An 18,200-nucleotide genomic window follows, 5' to 3' on the forward strand; every position below is an offset into this window, starting at 1 on the left:
CATTTAGTCACTTTATTGTACTTTAATAAGATACTTTAAATATTTGTTTTCTGCTTAACCATCCATGAATAGTTTTAAGAAGTTTGGCAACATGAAACAAATATAGATGCTGTCGTGTTAACGTTTGAATATAATATTTGTAAGTTTACGCAATCTTTTGATACAATTAATAGCACATTTCCATATCTTTGTGTGTAGTGTTGGCCCTGCTGCTCGCGCCCAGTGCATTGTGGTCTATCTGCTAAAGGAAGCTGCAGCACCGGAATCTGAAGAATTCGAGGTGTCCGCCAAGTCTGCTGTTCACCGTCGGCTAGCCTCTCTGTACTAAACTCTCTGCGGACACACTGTAAGGTAACACTTGCTTATTCCTCCAACTCATGACTTATTTATCACTAAGTTGTCTCAGGGCTGTGTTAATGGCGGTATCGCAGTTAAACCGACGACGCTAACATTAGCTTTTCACATCCTGCAGGAGAAGCTAGCTGCTCTGCTAACGTTAGTTAGTACTTAACGCTACAGCTTGTCTTGTACCACTTTGCTAAACAGCTAACAAGCCCTGTTAGCATGGTAAATGGCTGTGGTTTGGGTTACAAGAATAAGAAGTAACAATGAAATACGGTGTTTCAAAGAAGAATTCGGCAACAGCGCCTTCACACCCACCCGGTTGTTTCCGTTATGATAACGCTCGCTAAATAAACATATCTCCATTCAAATAACGGTAACGTTTACGTCAGCTAACTTTTTACGTGACGTTAAGAAAATTAGCTAGCAGCTTGTAACGCTAATTTTCAAAGCTGTTTTTAAATTAGCTCAAACTATCTTGCACCATAGGCTTGTACTCTTGCATACATAGCAGTAGTTTCAGTCTGAGTGCTGTGGGTGTGTTTCTCACTGTTTGACTTAATTTAGAGTGTTTGAATATAACACACCGATTTAACTACATACAGCAACTAACACCCAGGTAGTAAACACAGGATACGAGTTGAGGTTAATAGCATCGATATGGCTTAATATGTAATCCTCAGATCAAAGCTTCGTAGTGGTGGGAGCAGATATAATGCAGCTATCTAAGCAGGAAAAGCATTTTTTTTTTGTGGTGAGAGACAGCACTCGAACAAACGTTACTGAGAACAAACCAGACTTCCTGTCTCTCACACAGTCAAGCTTGTAAGTATGCAGAAAATATCCTTTTTAGAGGACTGATTTGTAGAAAATAAGAGTCTGTTTAACATTATGTGATGCATTCTGTCTTTTTCCTTCAGGTCTAACAAGGAGAAAACATGTCTCAGGCTGACAAAATGAAGGTGAGTCTCTGAACACAGACCCTCTTGACCAAAACAGTATGCAGTAATACCAGATTCCTACTTCTTTTAGACTAATCACATAGTTCATCTTACGTGGTATTGTTTTCTGAATATGTAGATGAAGTCTTCTGTCTTTTAAATCATCCAGAGCTTTAGTTCATACACTGTTGAATTTTGGGTCACTTAGACATATGCTTAGTTTGCTGCTCAACATCCGCATGACTCATTGTCGCTTTATGTGGGTGGAAAGGCCCCAAGGCAGTTTCAAAATACACCTCTTATCAGGCTCGTCATCAGTCAAGACCTTTGATGAAAGGATGAGCAAAAGATACTTCATAAATCCTACAAGACTGTGAGGCTAAAATAAGTAGAAACATGTACCTTTTCATGTTGGATGTTCCTATTGGTCTGAATAGCTCTGTGTAGGACAGGTCTGTAAACTGTGGAATGATGGGTGAAAATAGACTATTAGCCCTCCTCAATATTCTGGTTTGGAGTTTGTGAGCAGCTGTTTCCTCACTGGTGTCTACTAGCACTAATAACTGGCTATAATGTTTTGGAAATATCTATAGCCAAACCATGTTTAACCTTGTTTTGATTTTAGACATAAAAGTGTGTCCAGAAGTAAAAATATGTTTTTATTTGATGACTTTACTTTGCTTTTGATTTACAGCAGGGCCAGTTCAACAACCCTGAGACCCCAGGGTACGTTGGATTTGCCAACCTGCCAAATCAGGTTCATCGCAAGTCAGTCAAAAAAGGATTTGAGTTTACGTTGATGGTGGTAGGTGAGTGAATCATCGAGCCTTTTCTCGTTTTGTCCTTTTCTTCTTGTCATCATGCAATACTGAATGTATGTAGTCTGAAATATGATCGTGTACTCAGTGATAACAAGGTTTATGCTAGCCCGCTAGAGTCAACATGCATATTTGAGGAATGTGTTCAGGCTTTAAGGCTCATGTGAATTGGTTTCTGTGACAAATGTATGATGGGAATGTTGCCACTAGCCCACATTATACAGCTGTAATATGCTGTCCGTTCTACACTTCAGTTCAAAAGTCCTTCACCTCTATAGTTCATTTGAGTTTATAAGCTGATAGCAGAACAATGATTTAGTTTTCAATAAAGCATAGGTTTATTTCTGTGTGAATGAAGTCTGTAGAATATGCAGATGACCCATATGTGTATCTGCTCAGCTAGCGTTAGTGTAAACTCTTGATGTGAACACTGTGACTTTGTGAACCTCTCTGCTTGTTGGTAAGGGGGAGGGTAGAAGCTCCCCTGAATGCTGCTCATCCTTTTCTTTAAAATAAACCAGAGAGGAATGTAGCCAGTGGGCCTCGAGGGATTCATTGACACAGTGGACAGGGCCTGCTTTTCCCTCTGCTGCAAGAATACTCATTATGTGCTTATTCAACCTTCTGTGTGACTCGGCTTCTTCCATAAATCTGTCATTTCCTGTTTCCTAGATAGCTGCAGTTCTTCACTACAGATAAAACAATATACTTTGAAACCTTATCATTTCACGTTACTTGAGGTTTTTCCCTTTTACCACATGTAAATGAAACTGTATATAATGTAAATGTTCATATACACTCAGGTTATTCTGCCAAATTCCCAGTTAAGGACGTAGCAGAGACTTGTGTGAACCTTTTGTCTCTGCTCTGGTGGGAACCACAGTAGCTGCATTCCTTGGCAAAATCACACGAGCGTTAGGATGTTCAACTTTCAGCAACTCTGTGACCATTAGACACATGTTCATAGTGTCTGACCTTCATAGTTTGTTCACTGCTGTTGTTTGAACTAAACTGCTGTTGAAGTCTCACGGATTTTCCAGTCAGATTTAGGCAGAAACCTCGGCTAAAACACAGCTCAAGGGGTCCGACAATGTTTTTAGTGGAAAGATATTTTTAGTCTGGTATAAGGCTCAATCCTTTTCTTGGAATCAGGCCATCGGCTATTATTAAAATAACTGGCAAAGATTTATACTTCGGTGTCAGATAGCATCATAATGTATTTCCGGATGGAGCTGGTTTCCTGCAGAAGTGAGGATGATCTTCGTTCTATTCATTCAAACCCAACTCTGATAGAGGAGGTTTTGCGACCGCCTTGATGTTAACCTTTTTCCATTTTCAGCAGTTGTGTTTTATTGATGTACTTTGCTGCATGGTGATTGTTTCATTTTCCTTTGTCAAAAGGTGAATCTGGACTTGGAAAATCCACCCTGATCAACAGCCTGTTCCTCACTGACCTTTACCCTGAGAGAATCATCCCTGGAGCTGCAGGTAAAACACGCACACGCACGCCCGCTCACTGAAGCGTGTTAAAAGGGTAGAAGCGAAAAGGTTTCAAAATTCTGGGGCAAGGATATAACCATAAAACGTACCCATTTGATAACTTACAATTAGACAAGTGTTTTCTAACGCGCCGGCCCCACGAGGACGCATACGGTAGTTTCCGTTACATTTTAGTGTCATATAGACCGTTTGGCGTTCGGCCACACGAGGACGACCGAATATGGCAGTAAACGACGATAACGGGTCCCAAGGTGGATAGAACAGCATACACAACGCTCTGGGGGGTCCAACGGCTCCGTCTGTACGCCCTATACGATCATTTTCTGATAATGAGGAGGCAATAGCCCCGCCTCTCCCCACCTCTGCTGCTCACCCCCGCGTCAAAGTAAACTGCACACTGAATTCAGATTATTTATCTTTCTCTCGATATGGACATAAACGCGAGTGAAGTCTAATCTGACAGGACGGAGACACGCAGCTCTGCTCACCTGCAGCTCCTCCCGCTGTGATGCAGCGGTGAACGGAGCAAAACACACACTTCAAGTCAGATCATCACCCTTAGCTATTTTAATTACCTCTCAAACTACCTAAACTAGTTATAAATATGTTTATTTTTACTGTCGGCCGGGTCCCTCATTACTGGATCAGCTGCTGCTTGAGATAGACACTGAGGCTGTCAGAAGAGAGGGAGGAAAAAGAGAGCATCCGTGTATTTTATTATTATATTATATAGAGTCGTTATTCATTTGTTTTAAAGCTCAATAAATAATAAAGAAGACCTTTGACCGGCACTTTTATAATTTTGTCCGGAAGATTTAAACTTTAATACAGGTTGACTGGCGAAAAACTCTGCCCGGTTCCCTCGGCCCCCACCGCAGAATAAACAGAAGGGCAACCATGACAACCATGCTTCTTCGCTGCTTTTGTGGAGGTAGTTACAGCGCAATGTACAGGCTCCTGCATATGTACTGCAGCTTCTCCAGCGGTTGGAGCTAAGCGGAGCTGTCTCGTGTGAACAAACACTATGCGGTGTCTATTGCATGTGGACGGAAGCCTTTTTTGCGTTTGCGTTTTACAGTATGCGTCCTCGTGAGGCCGGGGCCTAAGTTCGTAAGTTCAAATATGCAAATGAGATGAGCTAATGCTAACTTTTGGTGAATCTAAGAGAAATCTCAAATGTATCAGAATTTAGACAAATAAGTAATATAAACAATGTGAACACTTTATATTATATATACTATAACATCTGAAATGTATATTTTGGATGCAAAATAGCTCAAACTCTTAAAATGTCATCTGCTTAACAAACCAAATGTTTTGCCTGTGGTGTCTTACCGTGCATCGTATTGAAAGCATGTTAACGCGGTCTGACTGTGGGTGCGTTTCACTTCGGTTAAATGGATTCCTTGCGTCCCTCACTTCCGTCGTTTCCCTGCGACTAGTCCCTCCCACCAGGGAAGCATGGAGAGACGCAAAGAAACCACGAGAAGCAGGGAAATGAGTTTTAAGAGCAATGGGACGTCGTTTCTTCCGGAGCGTCACGTGAAGCGACGTCCGTTTGTGATGACGTCGCACAGCTGATCGTCTGACAGCAGCTCTGTCCCCATTGTTTTCACAAACACCCCCGCCTCTGTTGGTACACATTTACTGACACAAACATTTGTATCATCTGTTGTAGACCCAAATAAATAAAATAAAATAAGAACTAATTCTCAAAAAAAATAAACGCCATTCTTAAAATGTATAAACAAAAAAAGCGATCATGAAAATGTTTCCAAAAAATGAATAAAATGATTTTTGACCACTTTGTTGTTCAGATATATCACATATTTGTAACTAAATGATACATTAATTGAAACAAAACACGGTCTAAACTGAGGAGTGACTCTCGTGAGTTTCATGTATTTTCTTCACTCCGCTGGGAAACTGCTCTCATGTCAAGAAGCATCAGATCAGTGCATGCACTGCATCGTCCAATCAGTGAGCGATATACAGTAAGGGGGCGGGGCGAGTGTCTGAGGATTTCACCGGAGGATGGTCTGGTGGCTCCTCGATCCTCGGTCCTCGGTTACAAATAAGGCCACTGGGACGCTACTTAAGATGGTGCAGACAAATCAACTTCCGCTGATACCGAGACAGAGGAGCGAGGAAATTAAAAATAAGAGAAGTGAAACGTACCCTGTGACTTTACATGTTATCATGAGTTCTCTCACTTTCTTTTGTTCTAACAGAGAAGATAGAGAGGACGGTTCAGATCGAGGCGTCGACGGTAGAAATTGAAGAGCGAGGAGTGAAGCTCCGCCTCACCGTGGTCGACACTCCGGGATACGGAGACGCCATCAACAGCCAAGACTGGTAGGTTTTGTTTTTAGGGCGTATGATGATTATGATGATGATGATGATGATGAGGAGATAAAGGGTTTTACATTTGAAATTACCCAGTGTCAAAATTGTTATCTTTATCAGTGATGAGCCACTAAACTGAGGCAGTGAAAAATAAACGTTTGTTCAGATATTTCAAGTCCTAAAGAGAAGATATTCATGTAAACTTTTCATTGACCCAACATGCATCCTCCATTACTTGGTCAGAGCCTTTTTTCTTTTTTTTCTTTTACATCACATCTAACATAAATATTAATACCTTTTTCTTCTGGGGAAATAAAATCTAAATGTATGGTTTTTAAATCTAATAAAGTATGTGTGTGTTAAAGATGGACTCCCTTGTCTTTATAAACGTCTTTCTTTTAGAGGAGACAGGAGATAATAATTTTTTACATATCTGGGGCCGTATTCACAAAGCATTTTATCTTACCCCTAGGAGTGCTCCTAACTCGCGCTAAAACATTTTACGTAGGAGTTTTTTCTGAAGTTATTCACAAAGCCGCGGAGACCTACCCATACTAAGGATAAATCACTAAGAGTGAACTAAGAGTGACGCGCCGTTGCTATGGATTACGTCGATTCTCGTGCATGAGTTTAGAAGCGGTCAGTACGGTGATTCGTTGTTCAGAGCAGGCGGTCTCGGTGAAACTCATCCGCAACATCCCACAAACGAGCCCACTAAATCACCGAAAAACAAGGAAATAGCCTAGGCTAGAAATGTATTGCTATCAAATAGTTATGGACAGTGCAGTTAGCAGAATACACGCATGATGACAAGTTTGTGCAGACCACGATAATGACGTTGTATATGCACGTTAAAGAGAGAGAGCAAACAATAAAAATACGGAAATTGCATTAAATCAAGGAGGCAATTAAAAGCACACTGTAAACTATTATCCAATGAGCATATTTCTAGCACTTAAATACTTTCAATAACAGCCCATACCGCCGTTCAAGTCCCCCTATCATGATGAATGAAAACAATCTGCGTGTTGATGGAATGTACTTTCTTTCTATTGACGAACACGTCCTCATCTTTTGATGGCGCAATTATTTTTATGTGCGTCCCGTCAATAGCACCGACCACACCGGGCATACCTGCAATTGCCATGAAGTTGGCTTTGATCCTGTGTAGTTGTTGATTATCCAAAGGAAACCGGATAAACTGTTGGATGATATGTGGTCTAGAGAGCGCGTTGATGGTTTGGTTTATGGCATGGCTGACTGATGGTTGCGATATTCCTAAATCGTCGGCATTGCAAAGTTGCATTTTCCCTGTTGCTAAATATCGTAGTGTTGCCAAACATTTTATTTCCGGACTAATCGGGTTATTCCTGTTAGTCGGGGATGTTATTGCATCCCGCACTAATTCCACAAGTTTGATACCCTCACAATTTAGCCTATATCTCTTGATCAATTCACAGTCTTCCATTGTCTCCAAAACATTTAGTCTCGCAGCCATTTTCAGATTCTTTGTGAATAGGTCTTACTGAGTTAGGAGTCCTCTCGAGGACTTTTAAGCTCTCCTAAACTTAGGTGCTACTTTTAGGCCTAAAATACTTTGTGAATTGCTCTTAGTGAATAAAATTAGGAGTCCTAAATTTAAGACTGACACGCCCATTATGTTTAGGAGTTTTTCCTAAATTCGCCAGTTAGGAGCTACTTTTAGCCCTAAGATCCTTTGTGAATAAGGCCCCAGATGTATATGCATTTATAAAGAGTTGGATTAAGGGTTTACTTTTTCTCTTTTGCATTAAATGTTTTCAGAAATAGGTGCCTTCACACCGCAGTACTTTTCCCACTTTAGTTCCGAAATGTTGCATTTGTCACTACCCGATCTGCACCCCTGCCCGATCTGCACTGCGCATTTGAGATGGTCCGCCATATTGGACAACTTCATACGGCAACTCTAATTGGACATTTGACGTCTAGACGGCTGCCCAATTTGCATCGTGCATGCGCGAGTCATAAACATCTGAAATATCTATACAAAAATCTTTAGTTTTATTTTATTTGAAATAAAATGAAGGATATTCACAGTTAATGTAATTAGATATAAATTGTGGGGGGGGGGCAGGGGCTGTCATTGGGATATATATATTTAAAATCCTCTGGAGCAGAGAGAGGAGCTGTGGATTTTTGTTATTGATTAATGCATCAGTGTTTCTTAGGGTCAGAAACACTAAACTCACAACTTCAAATGAAAGCGTTTAGTTTAAAAAGAGCACATGATCAATGTGAAAAGTGACAGTAGTTATAGATTATTTGCAATTTGGTGCTTTATGTATATTTAAAATATACATAAATAATAATAATGTATATATAATATTAAAGGTCCCATGTCATGGCCATTTCCACTGATCATACACTGAACAAAAATATAAACGCAACACTTTTGTTTTTGCTCCCATTTTTCATGAGATGAACTCAACGATCTAAAACATTTTCTATATACACAAAATAACCATTTCTCTCAAATATTGTTCACAAATCTGTGATAGTGAGCACTTTTCCTTTGCCGAGATAATCCATCCCACCTCACAGGTGTGGCATATCAAGATGCTGATTAGACAGCATGATTATTGCACAGGTGTGCCTTAGGCTGGCCACAATAAAAGGCCACTCTGAAACGTGCATTTTTGCTTTATTGGGGGGGTCTGGGGGGTCCGAAAACCAGTCAGTATCTGGTGTTAGGGTAATGTTGTGAATCGAGTGGCCCATGGTGGTGGTGGGGTTATGATATGGGCAGGCGTATGTTATGGACGACGAACACAGGCCACTCGATTCACAACATTACCCGAACCCTAACCCTAACCCTCACACCAGATACTGACTGGTTTTCGGACCCCTCCAGACCCCCCCAATAAAGCAAAAATGCACGTTTCAGAGTGCTCTGTTGGCGGTGCGCAGCGCCCCTCCAAGACAATGGTAGGGGAAACACTGATCTCGCACATGCGCAGTGCAGATCGGGCAGGGGTGCAGATCGGGTAGTGACGGCGTTCACACCAAAATAATTAGTTCATGATAACCTCTTTACCCCCTTTTCCGTCTCTGCTAGAGAGCAGGTACTTTCGTGGGAGAAAAAGGTTCCTATGTCTGATTGGCTGGGCGGATTGCAAACCACACACCGTAAAACTCCCAAAAAGTTTTGTGAAGCCGCCCTCTTATTTTCCTTGCATTAGCATTATTAGCATTAGTCTAGCGCACAAACGCAGAGAGACTAACTTATGGCAACAGAAAATAAAACATGGGAGTGATGGAGATGAGGAGGTGTTGGCGTTTCCCAGCAGCTTCTACTGAAGCCAGTCCCCAACTCCGGGGACTTCCGGCTGGGGACTTCGGGTGGCAGTATACGCCCTGAAGTTGTTTGCGGCCTGCCAGTAAACCCAAAGCAGAAGAAGAAGTGACGTCAGCTGCTTCATTTGCCTAATCCTCCCCCAGGGACTTATTCCGGTGTGAAAGCGATCTGTACTTAGTTCATCAGAACTAAAGAGTTCTCATGAACTACATTCTGATGAACCTTTGTGGGAAAAGTACTGCGGTGTGAAAGCGCCTAAAGTGTCTAATAGTTTGTCTTTTGTAATGAAATTGTGTTTATTTCTCTTACCCAGTTTCAGCACCATTATCAGCTACATTGATGACCAGTTTGAGCGCTACCTCCATGACGAGAGCGGTCTAAATCGTAGACACATTGTTGACAATAGAGTTCACTGCTGCTTCTACTTCATTTCCCCGCTGGGCCACGGGTGAGTCCTGCTCTACATGTTCACACACCGACAGGGCTTTCAGTTAGTAAACATTTGACAAATACTTATTTTTGGTCTCTGTTTCCTGCCCACAGCCTGAAGCCCCTGGATGTCCAGTTTATGAAGGCCATTCACAATAAGGTCAACGTGGTTCCTGTCATCGCCAAGGCGGACACGCTCACCCTCAGAGAGAGGGAGAGGCTCAAGCGCCGGGTGAGGACAGCACAGTCACCTATTGTTCAACTTCACTTCCAGTTCCTGAAATAACCAGCAGCTATCATGTGCTCATGGTCACCACTGTTACCGTCCACTGTATGAAAATACTTTTTGTACTCTACTAAAACGACAGGAAGTGTCAAAAGTGATTTTGATTCAAAGAAATGTTTCTAAAATGTAATATTGGCTGGCCATGTCCAATTAGTGTTGATGGTTAATGTAGACAATTCTCTCAGTCAGCCCTGTTTTTTAACTGAGTTCTCTTTCTCACGGAGCTCAATTAGCAGTTCCCTAACAGGCAATGCAACCCAATTCCTTACAATGGTGACAGGATGACTCTCTTGACAGTCATCCGCCCTCTTGAGCTGGCTAGTCTTGGTTGTCATTCCAAGTTGATCTTGTGGACACCGGAAAAGCTCCCCAGCAATCCTCTGTCCGAGTGATTCAATCTTATGCACGCAAAAAACTGCCCACAGTTGACACCTATTGCAGCGGAATGATTCTGTTTCTGAATCGGAATTCCTTTATTTGTCCCGCAACAAGGACATTTAAGGTATTACAACAGCAGAAGTATTAGTGCATATCAAGTCAAAAGAATAGACCTGCATTTCAAATTAAAAAGTAGGTACACGTTATTAATAATAAAAACACAGTAAAAACAGATAACAGTTGAGTACACCATGGTAAAAAAGAAGCACTGCATATATTGAGTTTAAAAGTGACTTTATAAAATGATAGAAGTAGCTCGTATTGTTTACAGATTTTAGATCAATTGAAAGAAAAATAAAGCGTAAATTGCACAAGGGTATATTGCACCAAATTTATCACAGGATTATATTTTCTGTAAAGAGAGAGCATCTGGGTAAAGGTCCAGTTCGACCTGGTGAGTCTAAGATCCTCCTCCATAACGTCCTCTGCACCTGTATGTAATGTACAAGCAAGGAAAACCGAGTTTTGTTTTTAGATATTTTTTGCTTCAAACCTAGAACCGGTTTAGGAAATTCAGTTTGTAAGTGGAATCTAGCGCATCCCCTGGCTACCCAGAGGCGGAGACTACAAACTGACGTAGATTGTACGTTGTCACTGTCACATCAAATGTTGCTGGATGCAGAAAGTACAATAGCAGAACATTTTCTCTGTCAATATAGCAGGCACTGAGGAATTCAATTGCTTCAATGAACCATATTTACCTTTAACACTGTTTACTGACATTCACAGGACACTATTAGTTTGAATTGACAGTAAACAGTATACAAAGTAATATAGGGTGATTATAACGTGTTTTCTACTGTCTTCTTGGTAAGGTGCTGGATGAGATTGATGAGCACGGCATCAAGATCTACCACCTTCCTGATGCTGAGTCTGATGAGGATGAAGATTTCAAAGAGCAGACCAGGATCCTGAAGGTAAACTCTCCACTTCCTGCTCAACTTATCAGCCCTTATTTATTGTTTCGTTATCATGCCGATGAAATGTTAAGTTAGGTTAGGTCCATTCAAGTGGTCCATTTGCTCTGTGTTTTAAATGTCATCAACCACTCCTCTTTTCCAGGCCAGCATCCCTTTTGCAGTTGTGGGATCCAACCAGCAGATTGAGGCCAAAGGGAAGAAGGTGAGGGGCCGCCTGTACCCCTGGGGGGTGGTGGAGGTGGAGAACCCAGAGCACAACGACTTCCTCAAGCTGCGGATCATGTTGATGTGAGTTGCAGATTTGTACATTTGAGTAATAAGAAAGAATGACAATGAGAGTTCCTGACCTGCCCAACTTTGTATATTGTGCTACAAATGTTGCAAGTGTTGCTATCTTGGAGAAGTGGTTAGTTTGGCAGGTTGACACAAAAATGAAACATCCATTTTGGTAACTTATCTGCAGCCTTCCCTTTTGCTAGGCCATCTGCGTCCTTCTAAGGAATGAGCCTAGGAGTATACAAGGTCCTTTTGAACACGCACATACGGTGTCTACTACAGGGTGTCCGCGGGGTCTTAAAAAGTATTAAAAGTTGATAGATCAATTTAGCGAAAATTAAGGCTATTAAAAAGTATTAAACAGCATTTTCCAAGGTATTAAGAAGTCCCACAGCAACGACAACATGAAACACCCTTTAATTTACTGAATCGACATGTCGGGAAACCCCTTCAAGGCGGCCCCATGCATAGCGCGCCGTAAAATGCTGCTTGTTATTTTAAGTTTCGTTGCCTTGCTCCGCTCTGTGGGGGGGGTCCAAGGTGGGTAGACCGGCATACGCAACGCTCTGGGGGGGTCCAACGGCTCCGTGTGTAAGCCCTATATGATCATTTTCTGATAACGATGAAATAGCCCTTCTCCCTCTCCGCACGTCTCCTGCTGCTGCTGGGCTGTCAGAAGAGGGGGAGGAAAAGAGAGGGAGGCACCGTTTATTAAATATTATTATACAGAGAACAGAGTCGTTATCAATTTGTTTTAAAGCTCAATAAATAACAAAGAAGACCTCTGACCGGTACTTTTCTAATTTTGTACGGAAGATTTAAACTGTAACGGACATGTTGACCGGCGGAAACATTTTTTTAACGGAAACTCTGCCGCACGGTTCCCTTGGAAGAGGCCGAGAGGTGGGTGTTTTTCATCTGCTGGTGGACTACCTGAGAGATATACAGCAGGAGAACACGCCGTCCACCGCGGAGAATAAACAGAAGGGCAACCATGACAACCATGCTCCGGGGTCTTCTTCGCTGCTTTTGGTGTATTTTGTGGCGGCAGCAGCGCCACTTACAGGCCTGGCATATGTACTACAGCGTTTCCAGCATTTCCAGCGGTCTAGTGTGAACGGACACATTAATGAATCAAATGCGTGTGAACGGAAGACTTTTTTGCATTAAACATGACCTTCACAGAGAGGTTGAAGTTCATGTGGAGAGGAGGCTTCAGTGGTCTGTCTGCACTCTGTTTAGTTGTGCTATCTTACAATCAATATAGTAAATGTGAGGTAAAGTGTGTTGTCAATGTAACCGGTTAGAACTCGAAGTGGCGATGAGGTCTTAAAATGTATGGAAAGGGTCTTAAAAAAGGACTTAAAAGGTATTACATTTGACTTCAGGATTCCTGCATATACCCTGTACTACTACGTCGGGGCAGAAAAGAAAAGTACCGTAATTTTCGGACTATAAGCCGCACCTGAATATAAGCCGCAGCAGCGGCATACCACTCTCGGTTCCACTTTTACTTTTGCGCGCTACCTGTCTCACTCTTTTCCGGCCTCCAGCTTTTCCTGCTGGAACCCGCCGCTTAAAGGTGGGGGTCCGCCACCGGCCATAGAGCCCATAGAGTTAAAGGTGTTGGCCGTTAGCTGTAAAAATCCATAGATTAGCCGCACCGTTATATAAGCCGCAGCGTCGAAAAATAGGGAAAAAGGCGCGGCTTATAGTCCGAAAATTACGGTAGTATTGTTCCCAATACAACAATCGCCCCAAACTTTTGATTTTCTTACCTTACAATGAACCCTTCATATCTACCTAGGGAGTGGGTCCTTTTCCACTTTGTCTGCTATTTTGCACCACCATTTTTTTAAAAGTAGCTCAGAAGGGCCAAGCGAATACCACAGTCTTGCAAAGGGAAGCCTGGGCGAGGGTTTATTAGCCGTTGCAATCCTCAACAGCAAAGCCAGATTGCGCACAAATCCTGCTCACCATCCGTAAGTAATTATTGGTTGGCGACCTTTTTTCTCCCACAGAACCCACATGCAGGACCTACAGGAAGTGACCCAGGACCTCCACTACGAGAACTTCCGCTCGGACCGCCTCAAACGGGGTGGCAGGTTGTCCTCCCATGGTTACATTCTGCCTCTGTCTCCTGCGTACGTACCTGTCTGTCCGCTTGCTTCACTGCACCTCCCCCACCTCACACAGCAAAACCTTACAGTAGACTTATATAATTATTACAGTAGTGTTTTAAACAAACAACACAGAAATGACGCCACAGATGTTACAGTAATAAAACATCCAGGGTTGTGTACAAGGAAGCTAGAAACACTTGTGCTCGATGGATTCGCGTTATCGTTCTTTTGTCTATCTACAGTTCAATATTTAGCTAGTATCATTCTGTAGCTGCAACTCATCATTTTGCATGTTCATGACATCATTTAGGCCTTGGTAGCACAGCAGTGGCTTTAATGCTGTGTGCATAGCAGGTTTTAGAGGGTTAGCTCATAGCTAACTAGCATGTATAGTTGAGTAGAGGTCATAAACATAGTGCGGACATATCATCATTTAACCCCCCGATGTAGACCCAAAATCTTTTAGCCTTTCTTCTAAAGCCTGGCCAGGATAAGGCATTCTTCACATCTTTCCAAAGATGGCTGTCTGCTGGAGGTATCGTTATATTTTTGTTTTCATCTGGGGGAGGAAACGCTGTCCCCCCGACTCCTCACACTCTCTTGAGTCTTCTTTCTTTCATCTCTTTGTAGTTATTTGTTGTAGCTGCCCACTCTTCACTTTGCAAGAACAACTAACCCACTGATCCCCTCTTCACCTTCTCAATGTGGCTTCTTGTCAACTTTGCCTAATGCTACTTAAAATAGTTCAACGTGCACTTTCGGGAAACCACCGACTCACTGCACTGATGCTTCACTAAACTTAATGATTCTTTGCTTGATTGTTATACATTCTGCAGAGATATAAGAGGTTGTGTTATCAGTGTGTACCATCACGGAAACATCCAAACTAACTAAAGCCGTGTTGATGCAGAAAGGGCCCGGAGCCGGAGGAAACGGACAAGGACATGATCCTGCAGGAGAAGGAGGCTGAGGTGAGACACTTCATACATGACACTACTTTAGGCTTCTGAAAAATACATTATTTTATTTATTATTTTTCATAGATTTACCCTTAGCATTGACCAGATTTCTTAAAGGAAGAGTTTCACATTTTTGGATATACACTTTTTTTCACTTGAGACACATTTTATAATTGCCATTTTGTTGTTATCCAGCAAAAGACATTACACAAAACTATACCCCCCCCCCCCCCAAAGAAAAAGTTATATAACAAATAAATTAGAAAAATTGGTTTTAGTTTTTTTGTTTAGATGAGAAGAACAAAGCCACTCATCTCTGTATTTAATATGAGGCAAAGAGTTGTAGCATAAAGACAGGTGAACTAGCAGAGTGCACTCAGTAGAATGCAGACATCCTCCAGGACTGCTGCTGCTGTAATGTTTGTTGAGAACAAACCACAATTGTTTTAATCTAGACCGCAGCTGTCAAGTCAGCTCCTGTGTGACAGTGTTCACGCGCCACTGAGGTATTGAACCTCAGTGGCGCGTGAAGGAGCAGCCAAATTGTGTGTGCATTCCTTTGGATCTGTTTTCACATCAACACTGATTCATACGATTGACAGTCTTCATTCCTCATTTTATCGGAAACCTGATTAGAAAGAAAATGTAATTTGTATAGCACTTACAAAAAAATACATTATACATTAAAACTGATAGAAACAATAAGTAAACAGCATTTAAAAAGTGCCGTTAGAATGAATAAAATAAAAAAACAAGGTCAGATAATAAAAACTAATGGTAGTACGATTCAATGAATTAAATCATAAAACCCTAAAATGTGAAGTTTTGTGAAAAAGAATTGACTTGAAGCCTAAAAGTCAGTCAAAGCTGAGACTGCAGAGTCGGTTTAAAAGAGCTGCATAGGAAAATGAAACCTCATCTGTCTGCAGTGCACTGAAGGAAAAACTCAGGTACAGGAAGAAAACCCTTCTTTAGCAGAAACACGTTTCCAAACTGAAGCGAGTTTTATAATGAGTCAACAGTAAATACAAATGATAAAATATACTTTACAATAAATAAATACCCACAACCATGAGTTGTCCTTAAGCACACAATATGAGTCTGATGGTTCTAGTAGTATGTAAGATCAGCTGCAGAGACACATGACTGAACAAATAATCCGCCTCCAACTCAAGAAAGCTATTTCTGTAAGCTTTACCTGAGCTGGATTTAAAAGAAAAAAGAACACTTTGACATAGCCAGGCTAGCTGTTCCAGTCCATATGCTAAGCTAAGCTAACCCCCTGCAGGTAAACGTAGGTTACAGACATAAGTTTCTATTTTGTCATTATTTGTTATGGATGAATTACACTTTGAAACATAGGAACAATGAAACATGTCAAGTAATTGTTCCTGTTGTGTTAAGCTAGCAAATGATTCACAGTTGGTTTCTGTTGAATTCTTCATAGTGGGAGTTGTTACTAGTCAATGATTTCTAACTGGCATTAATAAGAAAACATTCAGTAAGACACCTCTGAATCTCAGCCGAGTGAATGTGCTGTGTGTGGAGTGCAGTTGTCCAACTTGTTGCTCTGTGTTGCACAGCTGAGACGAATGCAGGAGATGATCGCCAAGATGCAGCTGCAGATGCAGAAGCAGGGCGACGGAGAGGGCGACGGCCAACATGTGTGAAGAGTCAACGGTAGGACAACACCCCTGGCCCTGTTATGGCTTTTCCATTTCCTGTAATGTGTTTGAAGCAAGTTGTTGTAAATGGTCTGCAAAGGCTAATATTCCCAAAGACCTTACTATATACCTCTTTATTTAAAGACCGCAAATACTGTAATAACTCAATTGTTCTTGTGAATGTTGTTTTAAATAGTGATAGAATGTTGGCTTTTTTTATTTGGATATAGGTTTATTTCATATTCTGTAACCAGTAGCAGCTTCTCAAAAGCTTACAATATACTGCTTATATATAAAGAAATACATTGATATTGAGCAGTGTATTGGTCCGGCCCTGCACCGCAGTCCCAGTTTTACTTCTGATACATAATGACATCACTAACAGTCACGCTTCTATTGGCTAGCGCTCCAACATGTTGTACGTGATGGGCTAGGGGGCGGGAAATCTCTGCAGCACAAAGTATGAGAGAAAGAAAGAGCTTTTGGACATTAAAGCATGGAGACGTGTCAGAGTAGAGGAACTAAATACTGATACGATCCTGAACATGAGCAGAATGTCCTCTTTAACTTAAATACCTAGATTGTGAGCTTGTGTTGATGCTATCATGTTCTTTTCCCCTGTAGGTGTTCGGGCCGCTGCTCCAGTTTGACTGAGGACGGATGATAGCTGAGAACGTGTAAAGGCATCCTGGTTATTGCCACTATTTTTTATTCCAATCCTTTACAGGATCTGGAGTCATTTTTTTTATACATACAGTAAAGTATATTCAAACAGTGTTATGTTTATATATTTCCACACGGTTCTATTTCTTTCTTTATTTGCTTTTGCCAGTCACTCAAATGAAGTCATGTGACCCATCTTCTGAAAAGGTGGCATATCTTTGATACAAACTGTTACTTTTTGTTGCTATTTAGAAAACCAAAGTACTGTTACTTGTTTTCTGGAACATCTCTGAAAACACGTGCTAACTCATTTGGGAGAGTGAACTATGGGACAACTGGTAGCTTTTCCGCCATTGTTATGCCCTTTTTGTGGTATTCCTTTTGTTCCTCTGTCTATAAATGACCACTTAAGTTTCCAATTCATAGAGTCCACCTCGCTCATTGTTAAAAAATTAGCCCAATCATGTGCATACAAGTCGACCAAGGTCAGATTTTCCAGTGAATTGTCCCTCCTTTCCTGTCAAAGTCTCCATTGGTGCAGTTTTCAGATCAGTGTATTTTAAATATGATGGCATCCAAGTGAAAGTCTTCCTATAGACAAATGAAGGACTTTCAAATGAGGTGCGGTGCCTCTGTTTGGTGCTCTCCATCAACTAGAAGTCATTCCTCCATGTTTCCTCTACAATGTCAAGTCATGTGCCAAGCAGCGTTGTTTCGTTGATGCAGGGAGAGGTAGCAGTCCCTACTGCCGAGTACTCTGTGGTTCCCTGACCACAGATTTTAAAAAACGACTCAATGAGGTCGGTGTAGCCAACGTTCCCCTCACCAGCCAAGATGTGAGTTCTCGACATTCCTCTTTGTGCTGTTTTTACCCACTTTTAAAGCACCAAATATTGTTCTTGATGCATATATTGTAATAAGTTTAATAAACTTTATTAATCTCTTCTGTGATTTGAGGCTCTTTTTTTTGTATTTATCTACCTGGTCTAGCATAACACTGAGTTAAAGCTTAACATGTTCCCACATTGACATCAGCCTCTGCTACGGTGTTTTATTTCAGTGAGATGAGTTGCCTCGGGGAAACAAATCCACTGTGAGATTTTCTTTACTAAGTGTCTGTAATTACAGTTTAGTGTGAACAAATTATCTGAAACAATCTTT

General features: G+C 41.5%; 1 protein-coding gene across 4 annotated transcripts; it reads left to right on the forward strand.

Annotated features, from left to right (window-relative positions):
- Positions 1-212: 212 nt before the first annotated feature.
- On the forward strand, positions 213-17,990 carry septin2 (septin 2). 4 transcript variants are annotated; one of them, XM_079647975.1, is made up of 13 exons: positions 213-351; positions 1,263-1,304; positions 1,978-2,092; positions 3,503-3,589; positions 5,833-5,956; positions 9,595-9,729; positions 9,825-9,942; positions 11,250-11,351; positions 11,497-11,642; positions 13,652-13,774; positions 14,664-14,724; positions 16,296-16,392; positions 17,001-17,990. In XM_079647975.1, exons 2-12 carry the CDS (start codon positions 1,281-1,283, stop codon positions 16,380-16,382), a joined length of 1,122 nt encoding a protein of 373 aa, XP_079504101.1. In that variant the 5' UTR covers positions 213-351; positions 1,263-1,280; the 3' UTR covers positions 16,383-16,392; positions 17,001-17,990. The 4 variants fall into 4 exon arrangements, with proteins under 4 accessions (XP_079504101.1, XP_079504104.1, XP_079504103.1 ...); XM_079647978.1 differs by having other exon boundaries at positions 13,652-13,735; XM_079647977.1 differs by having other exon boundaries at positions 237-346.
- Positions 17,991-18,200: the final 210 nt, after the last annotated feature.

Source organism: Notothenia rossii, assembly GCF_949606895.1.
Source record: "Notothenia rossii genome assembly, chromosome: 9".
Lineage (NCBI taxonomy): Eukaryota > Metazoa > Chordata > Actinopteri > Perciformes > Nototheniidae > Notothenia > Notothenia rossii.